Source organism: Thalassophryne amazonica, chromosome 21 (genome assembly GCF_902500255.1).
Source record: "Thalassophryne amazonica chromosome 21, fThaAma1.1, whole genome shotgun sequence".
Lineage (NCBI taxonomy): Eukaryota > Metazoa > Chordata > Actinopteri > Batrachoidiformes > Batrachoididae > Thalassophryne > Thalassophryne amazonica.
In genome coordinates this window covers 16254821-16278024 of record NC_047123.1, presented here as the reverse complement: position 1 = coordinate 16278024, position 23204 = coordinate 16254821, and the positions used below count along the sequence as shown (strand labels likewise).

The following is a 23204-nucleotide window of genomic DNA, read 5'->3' as shown; positions in this document are numbered from 1 at the left end:
ATAAAAGGACATGGATGATATTTTTCTCCAAGACAATGCAAAAGCCACATTTTCACAAAGGCATAGCTATGTTAGAAGAGGATAGATACTGGACTCATATACTGACCTGTCCTCAATAGAGAATGTGTGGAGAGTTTTGAAGCATAAAATGCAACGATGACAACCCTGTACCTTTGCTCACCTTAAGACTTGTTTGCTTGACGAATGGGACACAATAACACCTAACGTGCTTCATCAAAGAGTCTAGGGTGAAAATTGTTAGGAATCTAAGCATCCAACAATCTTTGGATCATTCCTGAGATCCCACATTCATACTACCATTTTCCTTCAAGCAGTTTACGAGATATTGCAGTTTTCAAGTGGCCCATCAAAAGATGCAAGAAAAGGCTTTCATCTCCTTTTATTATTATTAAAATTGTATTCATAAAACGTCTATCAGTTTAAACATTTCACATAAAGAAGTCAATGTTTCCCTCAGAATCTTTACAGGCAAATCTGGCAAATCAGGTGGGAGATACTGAACAAAGAGCGCAAATCTCTCAAAGGGAGAATAATTTTCAAAAGGCCATCAGAATGTTGGATTTCCACAGGTGAAGTATGTTGTCCGAGGACAATAAGTCTCCAAAGTGCTGTATGCAGCACCTGAACCTGCTCAGTCCGTGAGTCTAACCATCCTTTTGCTTATGTGCCACAGTTTTGTCGCTGCTTCTGCATCCGTAGCTTTAGCCATCAGCTGCTCTTCCTTACAGTTCGCAAAACACTTTCCTGACACTCCCTCCACCTCCGGGGAGCAGGCCAGATAGAGAGGAGTCTGGGCGCCCTCTAGTGGACTCTTAAAAAACACCAGCGAGGCGAGGTTGAACAGTGGCTTTGCCAGGACAGGGATTTCAACGTGCCTGCCGAGATTGGTCCTGACAATACCTGGGGTCAGAGCGTTGACGGTGACCCCCGTGCCCTCCAGGTGGCGTGCCAGTTCAAGGGTGAACAGCAGATTGGCCAACTTGCTCTGACTGTAGCAAAAAGCTTTGTTGTAGTTTTTTTCACTATTCAGGTCATCGAAGTTGATTTGGCCATGCTTATAAAGCTTCGAGGAGACCACAACTATGCGGCTGGGAGCCGAACTCTTCAGAAGCTCCAACAGGAGGTGAGTGAGGAGAAAGTGGCCCAGGTGATTCACCCCTAGCTGCATCTCAAAGCCGTCCTCCGTCTTCATGTAGGGACACTGGTAAACACCTGCGTTATTGATGAGCACGTCGAGCTTGGGTTCCTCCTGATGGGATGAGAGAGATTTCAACAGTGAAAGATTTGACAAATTACATGGTTTACCTGTAGAAAAGACCAGCGGTGGGCACAGTTCAGCTAATCAGCTAACAGCTAATTAGTGAAACTAGCTTTTTCATGAGCGGAATAGCTGAGTTAGCTTCCTGTTAGCTTTCACAAAATTTAGTTTGGCTAATTTTAAGCCAGCAATTTTTTTAAATAAGTAAAGTTTAATGGTAAAAAAAAAAATGTTTGTGAACCCTAACATCATTCAAGAAGTGAAAGTGGGATGTCAACTGAAGGCAATTTTTATAGGGTTTTAGAGTTAAAAAAAACAACAAAAAAACAGTGGTAAATTCATATAATAAAATTTAGCAATGGCTTCAGCTACATGTTTTAGAGGTTTAGTGTTATCATGGTGTCACCTTCCTAAAATAATGGCCTAAGTCATGTTTTTTGGAAAATATGCCTTAGGCCATTATTTCAGGAAGGTGACGATGGTTAACCTTTCAGTTTGCGGGTTAGCAGTTATCAAAGCTAACACTGAAGTTAGCTGTGCCCACCAGCTGAAAGAAGCTAATCATTTGAATCACTGATCATGACAGTTCAATTATGAAGTAGTATTTATGTACCTGGCCATAGCTGGTCCGTGATGCGTATGGATCAGACTGGGTATTACTGCTGAATTCCTGAAGCGATTCGTCGATCAAAAGGTTGTGGAATTTCAAATGCTTTCTGATATTTTTCTGAGGTCGTGTTTGTTGGCAATAGCGTGACAACAGCCGTCCTTGAACTTGTCACACAGCGAGACATGAGACCAATGTTTTCAGGACTACCACCACAGAGAATGCCGCGTTTATTTCACGATGTTAATCTTTGGTCTGGGACAGCCGAAAACAATCTTTGTAAGTCAGATATTAATCCAACTGATGATCAGCATAAACATTTTAAAAAGTTTCCATTTCCCTTCATATTTGTAGAACTGATTAGCCTGATCACAGCTGACGATTGGTTGATTGGCACTGATGATCTTCAGCACCATGGACAGAAACTCATTTGTCTCCTTTCACTTCATGGGCCAGATAGGTTGGTCACTGCCACTTTGTGTGGCAAAACATGATATGGCATTTTGGTCACCTATCTATAGGTACTTGAAAATGTATGATAGCCATTGGGGGTAAGCTGCATCCACATCCAGGTAGGAGTCAATGAATGATTACATATACCACATTATTTGTCCAATCAGAGGGATTTCAAAAAGGTATAGTTTGCATTGTCTGTCATGATGATTTGAACAAGCTTAATGACTGTGCTTAATGACTTCTAACACCAAAAAAACAAAACAAAAAAACAAACAAATCCAGTACGCCATAAGCTGACTGGAGGCATTTGCAATATTCTCTAAGACGTCTCTCGCTGAAGTAGAAGCGCTGTCAGATGATCACGCTTTTTCGCTGGACTGAGGAAAGCAGATGGCAGTCTATACATGAACAATTTTGGCTCAGATTGTTTTTGAACTATCTGAATGTTTTTTGCAGTTGACAGAACAATTTTGGATTATGGAACTGTTTACTCGATTTGGGTACTGGGTACTCGATTTTTTTTTGTGTGTGTTACAAGAATGAGCACCATTAATGTTTGTTTTTAAGCTAAGTGCTGTCGCCTCTAGTGTGAGTGCACACGGTGGTGGCACCCTGCGATGGTACAAAACATATGGAACTAAAATTACATGGTCAGTGGAACACAATGGCAAATGGGAGGAATGATCAATATCACACGACATACAAACTACCAATCAAATGACAAGGATTTATTCAGGTGTTATATATTAAAAAAAACAACAACAACAAATAATGAATGTTTTTTCATTCATGCAATGGTAAGAATATTGCACTCATAAACATTCATTATTTGTATAATAGTACGTGCATAGATGGGAGTGCCACGCCCACTTTCAGAGGTCTGGCCTCAGCAGGAACGATCTGGACACCTGCTCTTTCAAAAAGCAACAAACCGAAATCCACCGAGCTCAGCAACATTTATTATTACAGCTTTAAAACACACTGTGTCTCTAACCTCGTTAATTTCTTGGCAGAACTTGCGGACTGACGCCAGTGAAGCAAGATCGAGGTGTTTGACGACGAGCTCTCCGTGTTGCGGTCCCGCCTGGCTCCTGATGTCCTCCGCAGCCTCCTCGGCGCTGCGCCGGTCCCGGCAGGCCATGATGACCCGGGCCTGGAGCTTAACCAACTCCCCGGCCACGGCCTTCCCGATCCCGCTGTTAGCTCCGGTCACAATAACCGTCTTCCCCCGCATCATGTCGGTAGGATAACGGAGTAGCTGGATTGTTTTCTGCCGAGGGAACAAACGGCGCAAAACAAGCAGCACTCCGCCACCGACAACAGCGGCGATCAGTACCGCAGCGGACATGGGGGATGAGAAAAAAAAACGCAACATGCCGGTAAACAAAAAGTATAACCCGGAAGTACTTCAGAACGGCAACTTCTCAAACGATTTTTTTATTTTATTTTTTTGGTAAGTGATATAATATTCAGAAATCATGACTGGAATAAAAATAAGCAACTTCAAAACACAACTCACAACAATAAAATTAAAGCATTTCAAGCGGTACTGAGCGGAACGGATGTACAAACAGTACTTCCGGGTCATTCTCGTAAATGGACCGTTTTACACGGTACACAATATATAACACTACACCTGTAATCGTCAACTGTAGTTCTTTTGTAATCACAGTAAAACAAAATGCCTTCGTGAAGTTAAACAAAAAAATTCTGACATAAAGTGTATGCTGGGCACAGTTATTGGCACCCTTTGATGAATTTACACTTAATCATCAGTTTTTCTAGCTAGTTTTCTTGAGAGAAGTCGGGATGGATACATTTCCAAGTCACTGAATATGTCTTGAACATCATTTCCATCCATCTTTAAGGAATACAAACAGTATGGTGCCATATGGTAAATCTGTCTGGAGAAGGCAGTTTGCAAAAACTGAGTAAACATGCAGGAGACTAGTGAGGGAAGCCACCAAGACAACTCTAGACAACTCAACCATAGTGATAGGTTTCTGTGGCTGTGATTGGAAAAAATGTGCATCATGCAACTTTTGTCTGTTGCACAGCCTCATAGTGAAGTGGAGCAGAGAAGGACTTTCTTGCACCAAATCTAGGCTTGCATTTCTCATGCACCTTCTGACAAACTCTAGCTGTTATTTCACATCTTTTTAAGAAAATCCTTCCAATTTCATGGTGTAGTGGCATAGAGAACTGTGATGCAACAGTTAAAAGTTCCACTGTGTGCAGTTTCTCCAATCACAGCCTCAGATGCCTATAATGTCAGAGTTGCCATTGGTTTCTTGGTGGCTTTCCTCGCTAGCCTCCTTCTTACACGGTCACTCAGTTTGTTTGTATTTCTTAAAGACTGATGGAAATGATGCCTATTCAGTGGCTTGGAAATGTTCATGCATCCATCCCTTACTTGTCGAAATAAAACTGGCTGTAAAAGTGATGATTTACTGTAAATTCATAAAAGGGTGCCAATAACTGTGTCCTGCATACATTTTATGTACGAATTTTTTGTTTCACTTTATGAAAGCATTTTGTTTTGTTCTTGCAACCAAATAACTTTGGTCATTTTTAAAATGTTTTGATTAAACAAAATTGCCATGTTTGCATTCATTTCTGACCATATATTAATATGTATACATAAAATATAGGGGTAGCAGTAATTCTGACCATGTCTGTATTCTCACATGAATAAACAGGCATAAATTTGAGGCTGCTGACAGAGTTACTTCACTTCCTCTTACTGACTGAGGTTCCAGTTGGGTAATGTCTCCCGTTAATTTCAGTGTTTGCTTCAGTTCCTGTTACTTGGTGGCTAAAACACAGGGTCAGTGGGAAATCCTGCGATACTGCAGATAATCTTAGAGTCTGCCATCACAGATACAATCGAAGGGAATTTAGTCCTTCAGCACATTTGCACAACTGGATTGGCCTGTTTAATGCACAAAAATATGTGTTCCTTTCTGGGCCTGTTTATTCTAATTGGGATTCTTTCTGTTTGTGAAGGTAAGCCTTTTATAGTTGATTATTTTAGTTTTGATTTATTTATTTAAAGTGGAAGTTCTGATCTTTAAATGATTAAACAGTTGTAACATTTGATATGTGCTTTTATGTACATTTCTGTCACATAAATAAATTATGAGCTAATGCTTTTTTGTTTTAACACTAACCCATAAAACTGTTACATTTCCCCATGTGGGACAATACAGGAAAATCTCATCTCATCTCATCCTATCCTATCCTATCCTATCCTATCCTATCCTATCCTATCTTATCTTATCTTATCTTATCTTATCATATCATATCTTAAATATTTGCTCTGATACGCATGTGTTTGTTTAGCCAGCATGTCAATTTTGGCCATAAAAGAATAACTGACCTCACTGAAAAAAAGAGAATAGTTTAACCAACTTAAATGAATTGTTTCAATTGGTAACATCTAAATAAATTAAGTTGTTTGAACTTAAGTTTGTAAGTTAGAGTTGAGCTAACTTACTTAAGTTCAAGCAACTTAATTCATTCAGGTGTTACCAATCAAAACAACTTTTTTTTGTGCAGAACAGTTAAACCTAAAGAAGATCTATTTTGATGTTCCCTTGAGCTTGTTGAAAGATTTCAATGAGCCCCAGTTACAGGAAGTGGGATTTTTAAAAAAGTATTAATTTTAATATTTTTAAAATTATGTAATGAACCAAATTTGTCTTTTTATCTAATCATCTTAAAAAGAAGTTACTCAAAAAAAAAAAATTCCTTAACAACCACATTAACATATTTTTTCCATCGTTGACCACTGTGGTTACAGTATATTATTTAGAGCACATTTAATTTTGTATATTTTAGAGAAAGTATGATTGAGTTCAATAGCACGGTGGCTTAGTGGTTAGCACTGTTGTCTCACAGCAAGAAGGTCATGAGATCGATTCCTGCTTGTGGACTTTCTATGTCGAGGATGCATTTTCTCCCCCCCTTGTTTGCATGGGTTCTCTCCGGGTGCTCCAGCTTTCTCCCACATTCAAAGACATGCAGGCTAGGTGGATTGGAAACATTAAATCATCCGTAGGTGTGCATGCGGCTGTGATTGTGTTTGTTTGTCTATATGTGACCCTGTGACAGACTGGCGTCCTGTCCAGGGTTAACATATCAGTGTAATATGATGTATAATAATTAACATATGAGCATTAAGACGTTTCTGCTCCCACTACCAGTTACCTAATTTGGAGAAAGAGTTTTCTAAAACTGGGGTTGTGAAATGGGGTGGGGTTCATTTGTCTAGAAACACAAACAAGATCACTCTGGTGCTGCAACACTGTCAAATCACAGACAGGCTACGTGTTATTTACACAGAAAACGAAAGATGGACAGATCGTTTGGAGGTCATGACCTATTTTGTTTTCTTGAGAGCATTCATCATGAAACACCAAATGAATGAATATCTTTCCATCTAGAGCTGCAAGTAATGATAATTTTCATAATCAATGAATCGATCGATTGTTTTGCCGATAAGTCGATTAGTTCTTACGTCCACAACATGGAAAAAAAGGTGAAAAATGTCAATCAGTGTTTTCCACAACCTCAAATGCCTTGTTTTGTCCACTGCCCAAAGATAGTCATTTTACTGCCAGATTGGAATAAAGCATCTACTAATTATTTATTAGACGCTTTATTTGGTATTTTAAAAAAAGAAAGACAAAATCAATTATTAAATTGTTTTTGATTAATTTAATACTCAGTGAAGAAGTGATTAATTGATTAATTGTTAATCGCTACGTCTCTAATTCCATCCCTCCAGTAGAGTACCAGGATGTCATTCAAGCTGTTCTGATGGCTCTAACTGACCTAATACCTTATTAAGACACTTTGAGCCTGTTTTACTAAGAAGTTCTAAATTGAGTGGTTGATCCAAACTTTTGCTCACTGAGATAGTTTTGCATGTGATTTAATAAGAATTAATGCACAACTGATTGATTGAACAGGCAGTAATGTGACACAGACAGCGGATTTTGTGCATATTAATGTTCCTAACTGCAAAATAAAATGAAAACAGCCACATACGTTAAATTACTGGATGTGTTGCAGGAAATGTAGCCAGTCAGCATCCTTGTTTCCAGACAAACTGAGTTTTGCAGCTACACTCAATTGTCCAAAACTTCGCCTTGGAAAAAATAATCAGAGTCGAAGAAAGTCTTGGAGTGTCAAAACAGCAGTTTATTTGCTAGCAAAGGAGACGCTTCACATATCAAATACAACAGGGTGACACGCGTTTTTATACATTTTTTTGGGTATCACTGTTTCCAACCCAAAATGGGCGGTCCCTCCAAATTTAGCAATTCTTACACCAATCAAACAGTTGTTTATGACTTCATTATGCAAAATGCAAATGAGTTTACTTCTTGGAAATTTACCAAGTCAGTGGGTTCACTCTCGGTCAACATGTAGGTGATATCATGGAAATTTACCAGGCGAGGGCGTTCATTTCTGATTCAACAGGTCCTGACTCATAGATATTTACCCCTCTTGTTAATCCAGTGTTTGCGGACTGACGCCAATCCAATATTAATGACATTGATCCAATATTCATTTTCTTCCAGAATTGAATGCATTACTCAAATTACACCCTTGCAACATATAAAACATTGTGCGTAATGCACATTAAAGTCATCTTCCGGGAGTTATATTTTTTGCATGCATTACATGAATATAACATGTCTATGTTTACTAAATACTACAACAAACATCATTTGAATATATTGGGTGTGTGTTTACTAAGAAGTATTAACCACATTTTTGTGCAGGAAATATGTAAGTATGTGTCATTATCTAACCTTGTGCACAGATTATATATAATCAAACTTGTTGGGAAAGTGTAGTGACACGGACCCACAACAGGGGGCGTAAATGAACGGACAATGGATAAGCCAAAATACTGTTATGTTTCGGACGCGGTCGGAGTACCGACCCAGCGTTTGAAAGGACCAAGCATGAAATAAGCAGAGCACGGTTCAAAAGGATAACAGAATTTAATAAACATAACAGTGAATAGTGCTAAACAACTAAAACGTCCGCGGTCTGGTGAGGTGGAAACACGGCGCGCTCTTAACAGCGCAAACGGTCCGGAGCCACAGCAGTTCGGACCCAGGGACCCCGCCGACACCCCCCAGGTGGCCGCGACAAACCGAGTCTGTGAAGAAAGAAAACATGAGGTGAGTCCAACTCCACACAGAGAGACACAACTCAAAGGTGCACGCAATCAGCAAACACTTCCTGGCTTAAATCTATACATCAGCTTCTTACCCTGCAGGCATGGAACAACTCAGTTCAAATCTCCACTGCAGCAGAAGCTGATTAGACAATTAGCATAACGTGACAGCTCACTAACACAAGGTGTGAGGGACACCAAATCCACTGTCATTACTTCATAAAAGTCACCAAAACCAAATTACCTCAGGAAGTGTGCTGAAGAGCGTGAGACCTCACCCAATCCTCCTTCACAGACTGTGGCGTCAAACCTGGAGCGGTCTCTGCGTCCGTGATGGTGAGATTGTTCTCCTGACGTCAATCTCACACGTCTGCTCACAAGGTCGAGTCTCTGGCAATCACACACTGTGCATTCAAGGTTTAAATGCAGCAATCTCTGATTAAGACAAAATACACCACAGCTGTGAGTCCTGATGACCTGCACGTGATAACAAGCCTCAGGTGTTCAGGGTGAGGTCCTGATGCTCAGCCACTCAGTCCTGAATGCATACCACCTGGAGGGAGAAACAGAAAACAAAAACCAAACCAGCCAAACACCCCAGCCCACAACAGTACCCCACCCTCACGGGAAGCCTCCCGGCGACCACACGGACCTGGGCCAGGAAAAACAAAGCCCCCCTCCAGGGACCATGGCTGGAATGTTGGCTGGGAACAAAAAACACCTCCTGCAGCTTCAGCTCCTTCTGCTGACGATCCAGCTGGGAAAGGCCCGTCTCCAGGAGCTGTGCGTTACTGTGCTCTGATGACAGCTCCATCATCAGCTGCTCCACCTGCAACGTTAATCTCTTCATGCAGTCATTGATCATCTCAATGTTGAGCCTCTCCAGCTCTTCCCTCAGCTGGATAACGCACGCTCCCAGCCGCCTCTTCTCTGTCAACAGGGAACTCCGTGCCGAGACCATCACTCTCATCCTGAAGCCCGTCCTTTCCCATCCTGAGCTTGTCTGCAGCAGACTGCTCCGCAGCTGACACTCCAGTGCAGAGACATCCCTTGTTGACTTGAATGGTCTTGCCCTCTGTTTCGTTTAGCAAACCTGTTAGAGTCTCCACCTTTGCGTTCATTCCTGTCGACTCTTGCTTTAGTTCACTTTGCATAAGTTTGGCCAGGAGTTCTTAAACCTGTGCACTCAGCCTTCTTCCAACTATGTGTTAAAGTCTGCTTAGTCATAAACAAAAAAAAGACAAACACAAACAACCATACCAACCCCCCCTCCCCAGAGGACCGTTCCATCAAACCCCGGGAAGAGGAGAAAAGAAAAAACACAACCCAAACTTAAGCTTGCAAACAAAAAAAAATGCTAACACCCCCCCGGACGACATGTAGGGACCAACACCCCCCCAGAGGACATCCTGCCTGCTCCAGGAGTAATAACCACAGCCGAGGTCCCTCTGGGATCCAAAGTCACCCACGGGGACTCCCAGCGCCTCCCAGAGAACCGTTCCATCAAACCCCAGGAGACGCCCCCCCCCTCATGACTAACAGACCCAGCCCCGGCCGTCTACGGCTAGAAGGACCCACAGTCCTTTCCCCCCCAGACGACACCACAGTCACACCCTGAGGGTGGAAACCGGGGTAAAAACAAAAAAAAAAACATACAAACAAAACAACAACCCCAACCCCACCCCCTCAGCGCAGTGGAAACTGGAAGTACGTCCAGTGTCACCAACCACGACTATACCCCAAAAGTCAACCGGGAGGAGTGGAACAGCGGTAATGGCAGACGGCACAAAACGGCCCCACCCCTCCGACTTTTAAACCAGCCACCAGCTGCGGGTATATTCCACTGCCCCAAACCTCAGCTACGCCGATTGAATACGGCCCAAAGGCGCGCTGAAGCCGGAGGTGGAACAGGGAAGCAACAAAAAAAAACCCTAAACCCCCCCACCCGGGTGCAGAGGTTACCTGGGAAACGCCCAGCATAACCAAACTGCACCACCCCAGCAACGCCAATGGCAAACGGCACAGAGGCGCGCCAAGGCTGGAGGTTGCAAAGGGAATTAAAAAAAAAATACCCCAACCCCCCCCCCCCCCCCCCCCCCCCGGGTGCAGAGGTTACCTGGGAAATGCCCAGCATAACCAAACTGCACCACTCCAGCAACACCGACAACGTACGGCTCACACGGCTGGAGCCAGAGGAGAAGAGAGGGCACAACAAAAACAAAGAAAAAAGAAAAAACAACCAAATTACCCCCACATCACCCCCCAGAGGACCATCCCATCAAACCCTGGGAGGTGAAACCAAAAGAAATAAAAAAGAAAGACTAACAGACTAACATAAAGTCACCTGGGTCAAACAATGCTCCAGACAGCCTGCATTTTCAACTCCACCAGACCACAGACAGTGCTTTAAAAACCCACAAAAACAACAAATTAACCCCTGATAAAAAAAACACCTCATACTAAAACAAGAAACAGATAATAGACCAATAAAAAAACTACCATTGGCCTACATCGTCAAGTGCAAAGAATGGAAAAACATTGTTTTCCATCCTTTGAACCTGAACGGTACTGTGACTCTGTCACCAACAGAGGGAGCCAAAGTGCCAAAAAAGAAAATCCCTGTGGTGACAGAGTAAAAACCAATTCACACTGCTGTAAATAACAGCAGGTTATACCAAACAGCTTAATGTGCAAACTAAATACCACCGGGGCTGCTACAACAGGTGTCGGAGCCAGCCACGCGGGAGGAGATGGGGCTACAGCCGTAACAGTGGGGTGCGACGCGACCCAAGCTGTAAACTCCGCCATGCATGCACCAACGCGCACAACCCGGGCGGAGCGCACCCGCAACTGATCCCGGATCAGCTCCAACATCTGCTGCAGCCTTCCCGGCAAAAATACCGTCTCTGCTTCCGCTGGTCCATTGTTAAATGGCCAGAGACTACTGTTATGTTTCGGACGCGGTCGGAGTACCGACCCAGCGTTTGAAAGGACCAAGCATGAAATAAGCAGAGCACGGTTCAAAAGGATAACAGAATTTAATAAACATAACAGTGAATAGTGCTAAACAACTAAAACGTCCACGGTCTGGTGAGGTGGAAACACGGCGCACTCTTAACAGCGCAAACGGTCCGGAGCCACAGCAGTTTGGACCCAGGGACCCCGCCGACACCCCCCAGGTGGCCGCGACAAACCGAGTCTGTGAAGAAAGAAAACATGAGACCTCACCCAATCCTCCTCAGGTGTTCAGGGTGAGGTCCTGATGCTCAGCCGCTCAGTCCTGAATGCATACCACCTGGAGGGAGAAACAGAAAACAAAAACCAAACCAGCCAAACACCCCAGCCCACAACAAATACAACAATTTAATGTTGCGAATTGTGCACAACGGAATACAGACAAATGCAGTTTGAGAATGATAGTCAATTATACGAAAAGTGACGTGTGGACAGGCTCGAGGATAGAAGACGTCTGTCCGGAGAAGAGCCGGATCCCACACGGCTTCCACTGCCAGCGGATCTGAAGAACACTGGAGCCACCAAGTCCTGAGTCCCCAGGTGGCCACCGTCTCCAGCTGTCAGACCTGGTATTGCTGCCAGGAAGCAGAGACAGTTAATGGTGGGTGTGTGGATACACACCCAGTAAATCCTCACACACAGATTCAGTTCCTCCGGGAGGGAGCACCTCCACCTCCGAAGTAGGAACACAATAGCAGCTCCTGTTAACCACTTATCTGGTTGGAGTGAGAGGCGAGGACGTCGATTCTCTCACTGATCGCCAACCCAGCTGAAAGTGCACCACAGGAAAATGGCTGCAAACAGATCAAACATAAGTCACAGTTCAGACACAGCAGAGAATATTACCTAAGCGGTAGATGATATCTCGGCAGCGAGGTGGAGTTGCTGCCTGGCTTTTATGGTGATGTGGTGATGATGAGTGACAGCTGGTGCTGTTGTTGAGTGACAGCTGTCACTTCCGGTTGCTCCTGTGCCCTCTCGTACCTGAAGCCCGCACTTCAGGCAGGGCACCCTCTGGTGGTGGGCCAGCAGTACCTCCTCTTCAGCGGCCCACACAACAGGACCCCCCCCTCAACGGGCACCTCCTGGTGCCCGACCAGGCTTGTTGGGGTGTCGGGTATAGAAGTCGGCCAGGAGGGCTGGGTCCAGGATGAAGCTCCTCTTCACCCAGGAGCGTTCCTCAGGTCCATACCCCTCCCAGTCCACCAAGTACTGGAACCCCTGGCCCTTCCGACGGACGTCCAGGAGCCGGCGTACTGTCCATGCCGGCTCTCCGTCGATAATCCGGGCAGGAGGCGGCGCCGGTCCGGGGGTGCAGAGTGGTGAAGTGTGGTAGGGCTTAATCCGTGACACATGAAAGACAGGATGGATCTGCAGTGAAGCTGGTAGCTTCAGCTTCACCGTGGCCGGACTGAGGACTTTGAGTATGGGGAACGGTCCAATAAATCTGTCCTTAAGTTTTTGGGATTCCACTTGCAGTGGGATGTCTTTGGTGGATAGCCAAACCTCCTGCCCGGGCTGGTATACAGGGGCCGGGGAATGCTGGCGGTCTGCATGGCCTTGGCCCTCATCCGGGCTTTCAGCAGGGCAGAGCGGGCAGTACGCCACACCCGACGGCACCTCCTGAGTTGGGCCTGGACCGAGGGCACCCCGACCTCTCCCTCCACGAGTGGAAACAATGGGGGCTGGTACCCCAACCATACCTCAAATGGGGAGAGGCCGGTGGCAGATGAAATTTGGCTATTGTGAGCATACTCGATCCAGGCCAGATGGTTTCTCCAGGCCGTCGTGTGTGCGGAGGTCACGCAGCGGAGAGCCTGATCCAAATCCTGGTTGGTCCGCTCTGCCTGTCCGTTCGTCTGGGGATGGTATCCGGACGAGAGGCTTACGGTGGCCCCCAGTTCCCTACAGAAACTCCTCCAGACTTGCAAGGAGAACTGGGGACCATGGTCGGTGACAACGTCAGATGGAATCCCATGCAGACGTACGACATGGTGGACCAGGAGGTCTGCTGTCTCCTGGGCCGTCGGGAGCTTTGGGAGGGCCACGAAGTGGGCCACCTTGGAGAACCAGTCCACTATCGTGAAGATGGTGGTCATGCCCTGGGACGGTGGGAGGCCCATGACGAAGTCCAGGCCGATGTGGGACCAGGGGCGGTGAGGCACAGGTAACGGCTGGAGGAGTCCCTGTGCCCGTTGGTGGTCAGCTTTTCCCCTGGCACAGATGGTGCAGGCCTGTACATACTCCCGGACGTCGGCTTCCATAGATGCCCACCAGAAGCGCTGCCGGACCACTGCCACGGTCCTTCGCACCCCTGGGTGACAGGAGAGCTTGGAACCTTGACAGAAGTCCAAGACCGCAGCTCTGGCTTCTGGTGGGACGTATAACTTGTCCTTCGGGCCAGTTCCCGGGTCCAGGTTCCATGCCAGGGCCTCCCGGATGGTCTTCTCCACGTGCCAGGTGAAGGTGGCCACGACAGTGGACTCAGGGATGATGGTTTCCGTGGGATCTGACAGCTCGGCTTTGACTTCCTCTTCATGAACCCGCGAACAAGGCGTCAGATCTTTGGTTCTTGGTCCCGGGGTGGTAGGTGATTTGGAAGTCAAAACGCCCAAAGAACAATGACCAGCGGGCTTGCCTGGGGTTCAGATGCTTCGCGGTCCGGATGTACTCCAGGTTCCGATGGTCCGTGAAAACCGTGAATGGAACCGCAGCTCCCTCCAACAGGTGTCTCCACTCCTCAAGAGCCTCTTTCACCGCAAGGAGCTCTCGATTGCCCACGTCACAGTTTCGCTCAGCCGGGGGCAACCTGCAGGAAAAATAGGCAAGGGGTGGAGGACCTTATCGGATTCCCTGCTCTGGGACAGCACGGCTCCTATCCCTGAGTCAGAGGCATCCACTTCAACAAGGATCGGGCTGCACCAGGACTGGCGCAGTCGAGAACCGGCGTTTCAACTCCCTAAACACGGCTTCGCACTGATCCGACCAGGTGAAGGGGACTTTGGAGGAGGTCAGGGCTGTCAAGGGACTAACCACCTGACTGTAATCCTTAATGAACCTCCTGTAGAAGTTTGCAAAGCCGAGGAACTGTTGCAGCTTCCTACGGCTTGTTGGTTGGGGCCAATCTCTCAACGCCGCAACCTTGGCCGGATCAGGGGCGACGGAGTTGGAGGAGATTATGAACCCCAGGAAGGACAAAGAAGTGCGGTGGAACTCGCACTTCTCGCCCTTCACAAACAGCTGGTTCTCCAACAACAGCTGCAGGACCTGACGTACATGCTGGACATGGGTCTCAGGATCCGGGGAAAAGATGAGTATATCGTCCAGATATACAAAGATGAACCGATGCAGGAAGTCCCGCAAGATGTCATTAACCAAGGCTTGGAACGTCACGGGCGCATTGGTGAGGCCGAACGGCATGACCAGGTACTCAAAGTGACCTAAATGTTATGGTCTGGATGCAGATTGAGGAGCGGTCCAGCGTCTGACTGAACCCAGCGCTAAATAACCAGAAGCAGTTCCAAAAGAAACAAATTTTTTTTTCCCACTGTGCAATACAAAATAAATAAGTCTGGTGGGGTGAAGAGGTGGCGCGCTCTCCCAGCACCTCAACGGATCGGAGCCTGAACGTTCTGGACTCAGGAGCTCCGCCGACACCCCCCCCCCCCCCACCCCATCCCCCAAGGTGGCTTTTCCCAAGACTGTACTCTGCGAAGGAGGAACAGAGGTAAGGTTATTCAGTACTTTTAGCAAGAAAAACTATTTAGAGGCACACTTATCAGCAACACGTTCAGGTCTGATTTCAGACTTAATTCAGAAGAACAGCTGCTCACAGCTTGTGGAGGATTATCAATCCGCATGCCACAGCCGTGCGGAGCAAACGAGACAATTTTCTTCAATACTTAAATTTAGCTGCGCAAAAACGCCACATTATATTCACAGATAAGCTTTTAGGGGATAATCACCTCTGACGTGTGCTGACAGCGCTTGCCTCTCACCCTCGTCCTCCTTCACAGACGCAATGTCAGATTCTGGAGTGGCCCTCAGCGTCCTCAAACGGTCGTCACATGGTCGTATTCTCCGGCAATTAAGCCCAGATCACTGCTGGCTTAAATGCAGTTCTTCATCTCTTCATTAGTACCAGCTGAGAGTCCTCAGAACTGCACGTGAATGTCACAGGTGTCATAGATCGTCCTGATTAGAGAATCGCACGTGAGTGCAACAGGTGCAGCAGATCACCGTGACAGAGGTGAGAGACTCTTCTGCAGCACATTCTCCCCAGAGATCAGCCCCAAACCACCTGGGAAGGAAAACAAACACAAAAACCACAAAACAGTGTCCAGCCAAGCCCCCCAACACACAACAGTACACCCCCGTCAACGGGAAGCGTCCCGGCGACCGCACAGACCTGACCCGAAAACCGGCCCTCTCATCGGGGTCAAAAACAGGAGGCAGGCAGTGATGACGCTCCCAGAGTCCACAGCAGGCAACAGGGCCAGGAGATGCAGCTGGAAGGCCGGCTGGCAACAAAACAAAAACACCCCCAAAGAACCCCAAAAAAGTCCCAACACAACCCATACATATAAACAAAAACACAGAAAAAGCCCCCAGCATCCCCCCCCCCCAGAGAAAACTACCAACACACCCCAGGGAAGCACACCGGGGAAAAACAAAAAAGAAAAACACAACACCCACCCCAACACCTCCCCAGGGGACCGTCCCATCAAACCCCGGGGAGAAACGAAAAACATACAACCCCAAAAACCCCAACAAAACCCCCCCAACACATTAGAACACAGATCAAAAGAAAAAACAACAACGCCCTCCCACAACATGTGGAGCCCGACCTCCCCCAGGGGACATCATCGTCAACCCCAGGAGCAACAACCACGGCAGGAGCCATCCAGGAATCCCCAGGCATATACGGGAGCCTTAACATCCCCCAGAGGACCGTTCCATCAAACCCCAGGAGACACCCCCACAACCCAGGAACCCTACCCCAGGTCGGCCCCACAGCCAACCCCCACCCCCCCCACCCCCCAGAGGACCATCCCATCAAACCCCGGGGGGAAACAGGAGGAAACAAAAACCCCAAACCCCCAGGGATTCACAAAAACCACCCCAGGAGCAAACAAAAACAACAGGAAGCCCTGTTGACCTCCCCAGCACCCCGAAAGACCCCGGAACACCCGCAGAGTCTATCGGCAGACACGTCGTGGCAATCGGCTCAGGACTACTGGGCCGGGGAAGACAACAGGAAAAACGCAACCCAGCTCCACCCCCAAGGGCAGGGGAAAACCGGCAAGACGGCCGGCGTCGACCCCCCGACTATACTCCAGCCTACCGGGAGGGGTGGGCAGCGGAAAAGGCGTACGGCACTGATCGGCCCCACTGCTCCGACTGGAGTATATCCCCACTGCCCGACACCTCAGTGACGCCAATGGCGAATGGTCAGAGGCTCACCGAGGCTGGAGTGGAACTGGGAATTAACCAAATCCAAAAAAAGCCCTGGACCCCCCCCCCAGGTGCAGAGGTCCTCATGGGAATGCCCAGTAACCAACCTGCACCACCCCACAATACTAAAGACGAACGGTACAGAAGTGTGTGAGGTTGGGGTTAGAGGACAGGGAAATAAAAAAAACAAAACAAAATGACCCACTCCACTTTTTTTCCCAAGACTGTACTCTGCGAAGGAGGAACAGAGGTAAGGTTATTCAGTACTTTTAGCAAGAAAAACTATTTAGAGGTACACTTAGCAACACGTTCAGGTCTGATTTCAGACTTAATTCAGAAGAACAGCTGCTCACAGCTTGTGGAGGATTATCAATCCACACACCACAGCCGCAAGGAGCAAACGAGACAATTTTCTTCAATACTTAAATTTAGCTGCGCAAAAACGCCACATTATATTCACAGATATGCTTTTAAGGGATAATCACCTCTGACGTGTGCTGACAGCGCTTGCCTCTCACCCTCGTCCTCCTTCACAGACGCAATGTCAGATTCTGGAGTGGCCCTCAGCGTCCTCAAACGGTCGTCACACGGTCATATTCTCCGGCAATTAAGCCCAGATCACTGCTGGCTTAAATGCAGTTCTTCATCTCTTCATTAGTACCTGCTGAGAGTCCTCAGAACTGCACGTGAATGTCACAGGTGTCATAGATCGTCCTGATTAGAGAATCGCACGTGAGTGCAACAGGTGCAGCAGATCACCGTGACAGAGGTGAGAGACTCTTCTGCAGCACATTCTCCCCAGAGATCAGCCCCAAACCACCTGGGAAGGAAAACAAACACAAAAAACACAAAACAGTGTCCAGCCAAGCCCCCCAACACACAACACTAAAGGGGTGTTAAATGCTGTCTTCCACTTGTCTCCCTTCCGGTTCGTTGAACAACCACTGGAATGTCTGTATTTGGCACTCGGTCAGCAGGAGGAGGTGCTGCAGCAGCGCCCTGTGCGTGCGCTTCCACCCGAGCGGTGAGAGCCTCCATCCTCTGATTGAGTATAACGTTCTGCTCAGTTACCAAGTCCAACCGAGCAGTGAAAGCGGTTAAGATTTGCTGCAGCTCACCTAACACGCCTCCTGCTGGCACATGTGCACCTAGCATTTTCATTGGTGGTTCATCCAATGGTTGACGCCCCTCGGGATCCATGACGTTGGCCGAGATATCCTGTTGGGAAAGTGTAGTGACACGGACCCACAACAGGGGGCTTAAATGAACGGACAATGGATAAGCCAAAATACAACAATTTAATGTTGTGAATTGTGCACAACGGAATACAGACAAATGCAGTTTGAGAATGATAGTCAATTATACGAAAAGTGACGTGTGGGGAGGCTCGAGGATAGAAGATGTCTGTCCGGAGAAGAGCCGGGTCCCACACGGCTTCCACTGCCAACGGATCTGAAGAACACCGGAGCCGCCAAGTCCTGAGTCCCCAGGTGGCCACCATCTCCAGCTAAGCGGTAGATGATATCTCGGCAGCGAGGTGGAGTTGCTGCCCGGCTTTTATGGTGATGTGGTGATGATGAGTGACAGCTGGTGCTGTTGATGAGTGACAGCTGTCACTTCCGGTTGCTCCTGCGCCCTCTCCTGCCTGAAGCCCGCACTTCAGGCAGGGCGCCCTTTGGTGGTGGGCCAGCAGTACCTCCTCTTCAGCGGCCCACACAACACAACTTAATCATCTAATAGTGTTAACATATTAACATAAAATGCTTCTTTATTAGCTCATCACAAATCTCTGATCAAATTAAACCACAGATGCACAGTGGCGGTTCTACACTGAATTACAAACAGCCATTTTTAAAATGAATTTATTATTTATTTAAATATTTCCCTGAAATTTCAATTGAAATCGACATCAAAGGACCGCAGGCTACAATATAATTCTTATACAACACATATATGAATTGCAAATTTGAATAAACATACCTTATATGCTAAATGTCACTCATTAGATGCTATATTAATCTGTCTTTCAGCAAGGAACAATTAGCCAGTGGTGGCGCCAAAGGGGGCTGGGGGGAGCTTAAGCCCCCCCAATAATTCTGCCAATAATGTGAATAGCGACTGACATGCTATATCTTTTACTTACTTTTATCGAATGGTTATGGCCTCGGTGTTGGGAAAGTGTAGTGACACGGACCCACAACAGGGGGCGTAAATGAATGGACAATGAATGAGCCGAAAATAGAACACTTTACTGTTGTGAATGTGCACAACGAAATACAGACGATTAAAGAATCTTATATGTAGTCAATCTACAAAAGTGACGTGTGGGCAGGCTCGAGGATAGAGGACGTCTGTCCAGAGAGGAGCCGGAACCCACACGATTTCCACCGCCACCGAACCCGGAGAATACTGGAGCCGCCAAGTTCCGAGTCCCCAGGTGGTCACCGTCTCCGGCTGTCGGATCTGATACTGCTGGCAGGAAGCAGAAACAATCAAGGGTGGGTGTGAGCACACACCCAGCAAACAGTCAGCAAAACCAGCAGTTCTTCTCCAGGTGGGAAAAAACACCTCCACCTCAAATACGGTAATACAGTTGTGCAGAGCCTGAGAGCTACTTATCCATTTTGGCGTGAGGGGTGAAGAGCGTCACTCCTACACAGTCCACAAAACCCAGGATCCAGCTGAAAGCAGTCAACAGGATCTCCTGCAAAAACTCAGAGAAAAAGATCACATGCGTACGGCACAGTCAAACGGCTGAGAGTTTACCTTCTTGGCTTTAAGATATCTCGGCAGGGAGGTGGAGTTGCTGCCCAGCTTTTATGGAGATGATGATGAGGTGGTGATGAGTGACAGCTGTCAGGTGGTGATGAGGGACAGCTGTCACTCCCGGCTGCTCACGTGAGGCGGCTGCGCCCTCTCGTGCCTGAAGCCCGCACTTCAGGCAGGGCGCCCTCTGGTGGTGGGCCAGCAGTACCTCCTCTTCAGCGGCCCACACAACACTCGGTGTTAAACTGGCAATAAATCTTTGATATAGACAATTTCTGTCATTGTCTTGAGCACCATTTCAATTAATTCAGTTTGCGTACCTATGTGCAAGTTTACTGAACTTGCAGTCATTCTAAGTGATGTGTGTCTGCACTGATACCACATTATAGAGTAGCACGGGTGATTAAAACATATAAAACCCCTGGCAAAAATTATGGAATCACCGGCCTCAGAGGATGTTCATTCAGTTGTTTAATTTTGTAGAAAAAAGCAGATCACAGACATGACACAAAACTAAAGTCATTTCAAATGGCAACTTTCTGGCTTATAAGAAATCAAGAAAAAAAGATTGTGGCAGTCAGTAACGGTTACTTTTTTAGACCAAGCAGAGGAAAAAAATATGGAATCACTCAATTCTGAGGAAAAAATTATGGAATCACCCTGTAAATTTTCATCCCCCAAATTAACACCTGCATCAAATCAGATCTGCTCATTGACATTGACCCTATGCCATGACATTGACCCTATGTGTCGTTTTGCAAGGAATGTTTTTGCAGTTTTTGCTCTATGGCAAGATGCATTATCATCTTGAAAAATGATTTCATCATCCCCAAACATCCTTTCAATTGTCCAAAATATCAACATAAACTTGTGCATTTATTGATGATGTAATGACAGCCATCTCCCCAGTGCCTTTACCTGACCTGCAGCCCCATATCATCAATGACTGTGGAAATTTACATGTTCTCTTCAGGCAGTCATCTTTATAAATCTCATTGGAACAGCACCAAATAAAAGTTCCAGCATCATCACCTTGCCCAATGCAGATTCGAGATTCATCACTGAATATGACTTTCATCCAGTCATCCACAGTCCACAATTGCTTTTCCTTAGCCTATTGTAACCTTGTTTTTTTCTGTTTAGGTGTTAATGATGCCTTTCGTTTAGCTTTTCTGTATGTAAATCCCATTTCCTTTAGGCGGTTTCTTACAGTTCGGTCACAGACGTTGACTCCAGTTTCCTCCCATTCGTTCCTCATTTGTTTTGTTGTACATTTTTCGATTTTTGAGACATATTGCTTTAAGTTTTCTGTCTTGACGCTTTGATGTCTTCCTTGGTCTACCAGTATGTTTGCCTTTAACAACCTTCCCATGTTGTTTGTATTTGGTCCAGAGTTTAGACACAGCTGACTGTGAACAACCAACATCTTTTGCAACATTGCGTGATGATTTACTCTCTTTTAAGAGTTTGATAATCCTCTCCTTTGTTTCAATTGACATCTCTCGTGTTGGAGCCATGATTCATGTCAGTCCACTTGGTGCAACAGCTCTCCAAGGTGTGTTCACTCCTTTTTAGATGCAGACTAACGAGCAGATCTGATATGATGTAGGTGTTAGTTTTGGGGATGAAAATTTACAGGATGATTCCATAATTTTTTCCTCAGAATTGAGTGATTCCATATTTTTTTCCTCTGCTTGGTCTAAAAAAGTAACTGTTACTGACTGCCACAATCTTTTTTTCTTGATTTCTTATAGTGTTTCTTAAAGCCAGAAAGTTGCCATTTGAAATTACTTTAGTTTTGTGTCATGTCTGTGATCTGCTTTTTTTCTACAAAATTAAACAACTGAATGAACATCCTCCGAGGCTGGTGATTCCATAATTTTTGCCAGGGGTTGTACCTTGGTATTTATAAAGCAATTTACTATATATTGTTCATTTCGACGACATTTTGCAGAGCCCCTCCAAATTTGACCCCAGCCCCCCTCAGCCCCCACCCAACAAAAATTTCCTGGCGCCGCCACTGCAGTTATTCTTTATTAAGATACATATTTGTCTCACCATTTAGCTAAATAACACAACATTTAGCTTGATGTTTGTATATATTAGGCTAAATGTGTAATTATTTAGCATTAGTTAATTTGCAAAAGTTTTAGGTTTGACAGAAATTTGATAATATTATTTGCCTTTTTTCTCCCTAATTTTTTGGTCTTCATCTGTGGATCAAAAGAAATTCCCATGCCAGTGAAATCAAATGTGATTCTTTTTCTCCATCAAATAAACCAGTTAATTATGAAGATACTGTAAACCTCCTTTAAAATTTTATTATTATTTTGTCAGTGTACATGACAACAAAAAGAAAGTTTCCAGCTGCTGGAAAATTATTGTAAAAATGGGATAACAGACACTCTTACAGACACACAAAAAGGTCAGATTCAAGTCAATTCAGATAGAAATGTAAACAGAGCTCCTGTCCTCTCTGGTGAGATTCAAACCCGTTGTCCCACCCTGTCTGTCCTCTTTCAAATGCCTTTTATTTCATAAACTAGCTGCCTGCATCTTTTACTGGAGTTCTGGTTCTGCTGCATCCCAAGTGGAGACATCGTGGAGGTGGAACAGCGGGGAGCAGTGAGCATGATACTCCATCCGGAACTGTTCTGCAGAGCGCACAGACTGGGGAGGAGCGCGCCTGTCTCCGGTTATGCAGGAGACAACCGCCAAGCCTTTGTCACTGTTTCTGTTCTGTGCACATCAGCACACAGGGGCACCTGCCTCCAGCTGCGGGATGTCAGTTTGCCAATTCCTCACACAGTGATATGATAACTGCTTTGGAGGCTTGTTGTGCCGCCCCCATATGTTTCATGAAAAAATGCGTCCCTGGTGACTGCCCGCCTCGCCTGTACCAAAAACAACATCTGCAGATGCAGGTACAAGGCACCTCTTTATCCAGATCTAATATTCATAGAAGACACTTAGTACTCCAATAGCATTGTATTTTATTTATCTAATGCTGTCCATATTTTATTTACGATCATTATTACTCCAGTGTTTGTCTAATGTATCTTTAAAACTGATTACGCTCCGTGCTGTTCCTATGTCCTCTGGCAGGCTGTTCCATGTATCCACCACTCTCACTGTAAACAGAAATTTCCTCAAACACAGACATGACCTTCTTTTATCTAATTTCTTGCTGTGACCTCTACTGTTGTCTTCTGATAATAGTACATCAGAAGTGCATTCATTTGCAGTATTCACCTTACGCTTTGTTATGCATGAACTCTGCAACATCACTGAGTGTGTTCACATGCTGGCAATAAAATCATAAATAACAAAAGGAAATAAAAAGAAAATAATCGCCTATTTCAGACTTTTAATTATTATTATATCCATATCTTAGTGAAGTAGTGAATAATTATGAAGCATTCTGCCAGTGG

At 45.9% G+C, this 23204-nt stretch overlaps 2 protein-coding genes across 2 annotated transcripts in view; one reads left to right on the top strand and one right to left on the bottom strand.

The window, feature by feature from the left end:
* Positions 1–408: 408 nt before the first annotated feature.
* Positions 409–3736, bottom strand: rdh14b (retinol dehydrogenase 14b). The gene is made up of 2 exons (XM_034162059.1): positions 3337–3736; positions 409–1270 (listed from the first exon to the last, which is right to left on the bottom strand). Exons 1-2 carry the CDS (start codon positions 3715–3717, stop codon positions 653–655), a joined length of 999 nt encoding a protein of 332 aa, XP_034017950.1. The 5' UTR covers positions 3718–3736; the 3' UTR covers positions 409–652.
* A 1373-nt stretch (positions 3737–5109) lies between these two features.
* Positions 5110–23204, top strand: part of LOC117502912 (interleukin-6 receptor subunit beta-like) — a 35369-nt gene continuing 17274 nt past the window's right edge. The window contains exon 1 of the mRNA XM_034162058.1: positions 5110–5348. Coding sequence (XP_034017949.1) covers positions 5282–5348 — 67 coding nt within the window. The 5' untranslated portion in view covers positions 5110–5281. The remainder of the gene's footprint in view (positions 5349–23204) is intronic.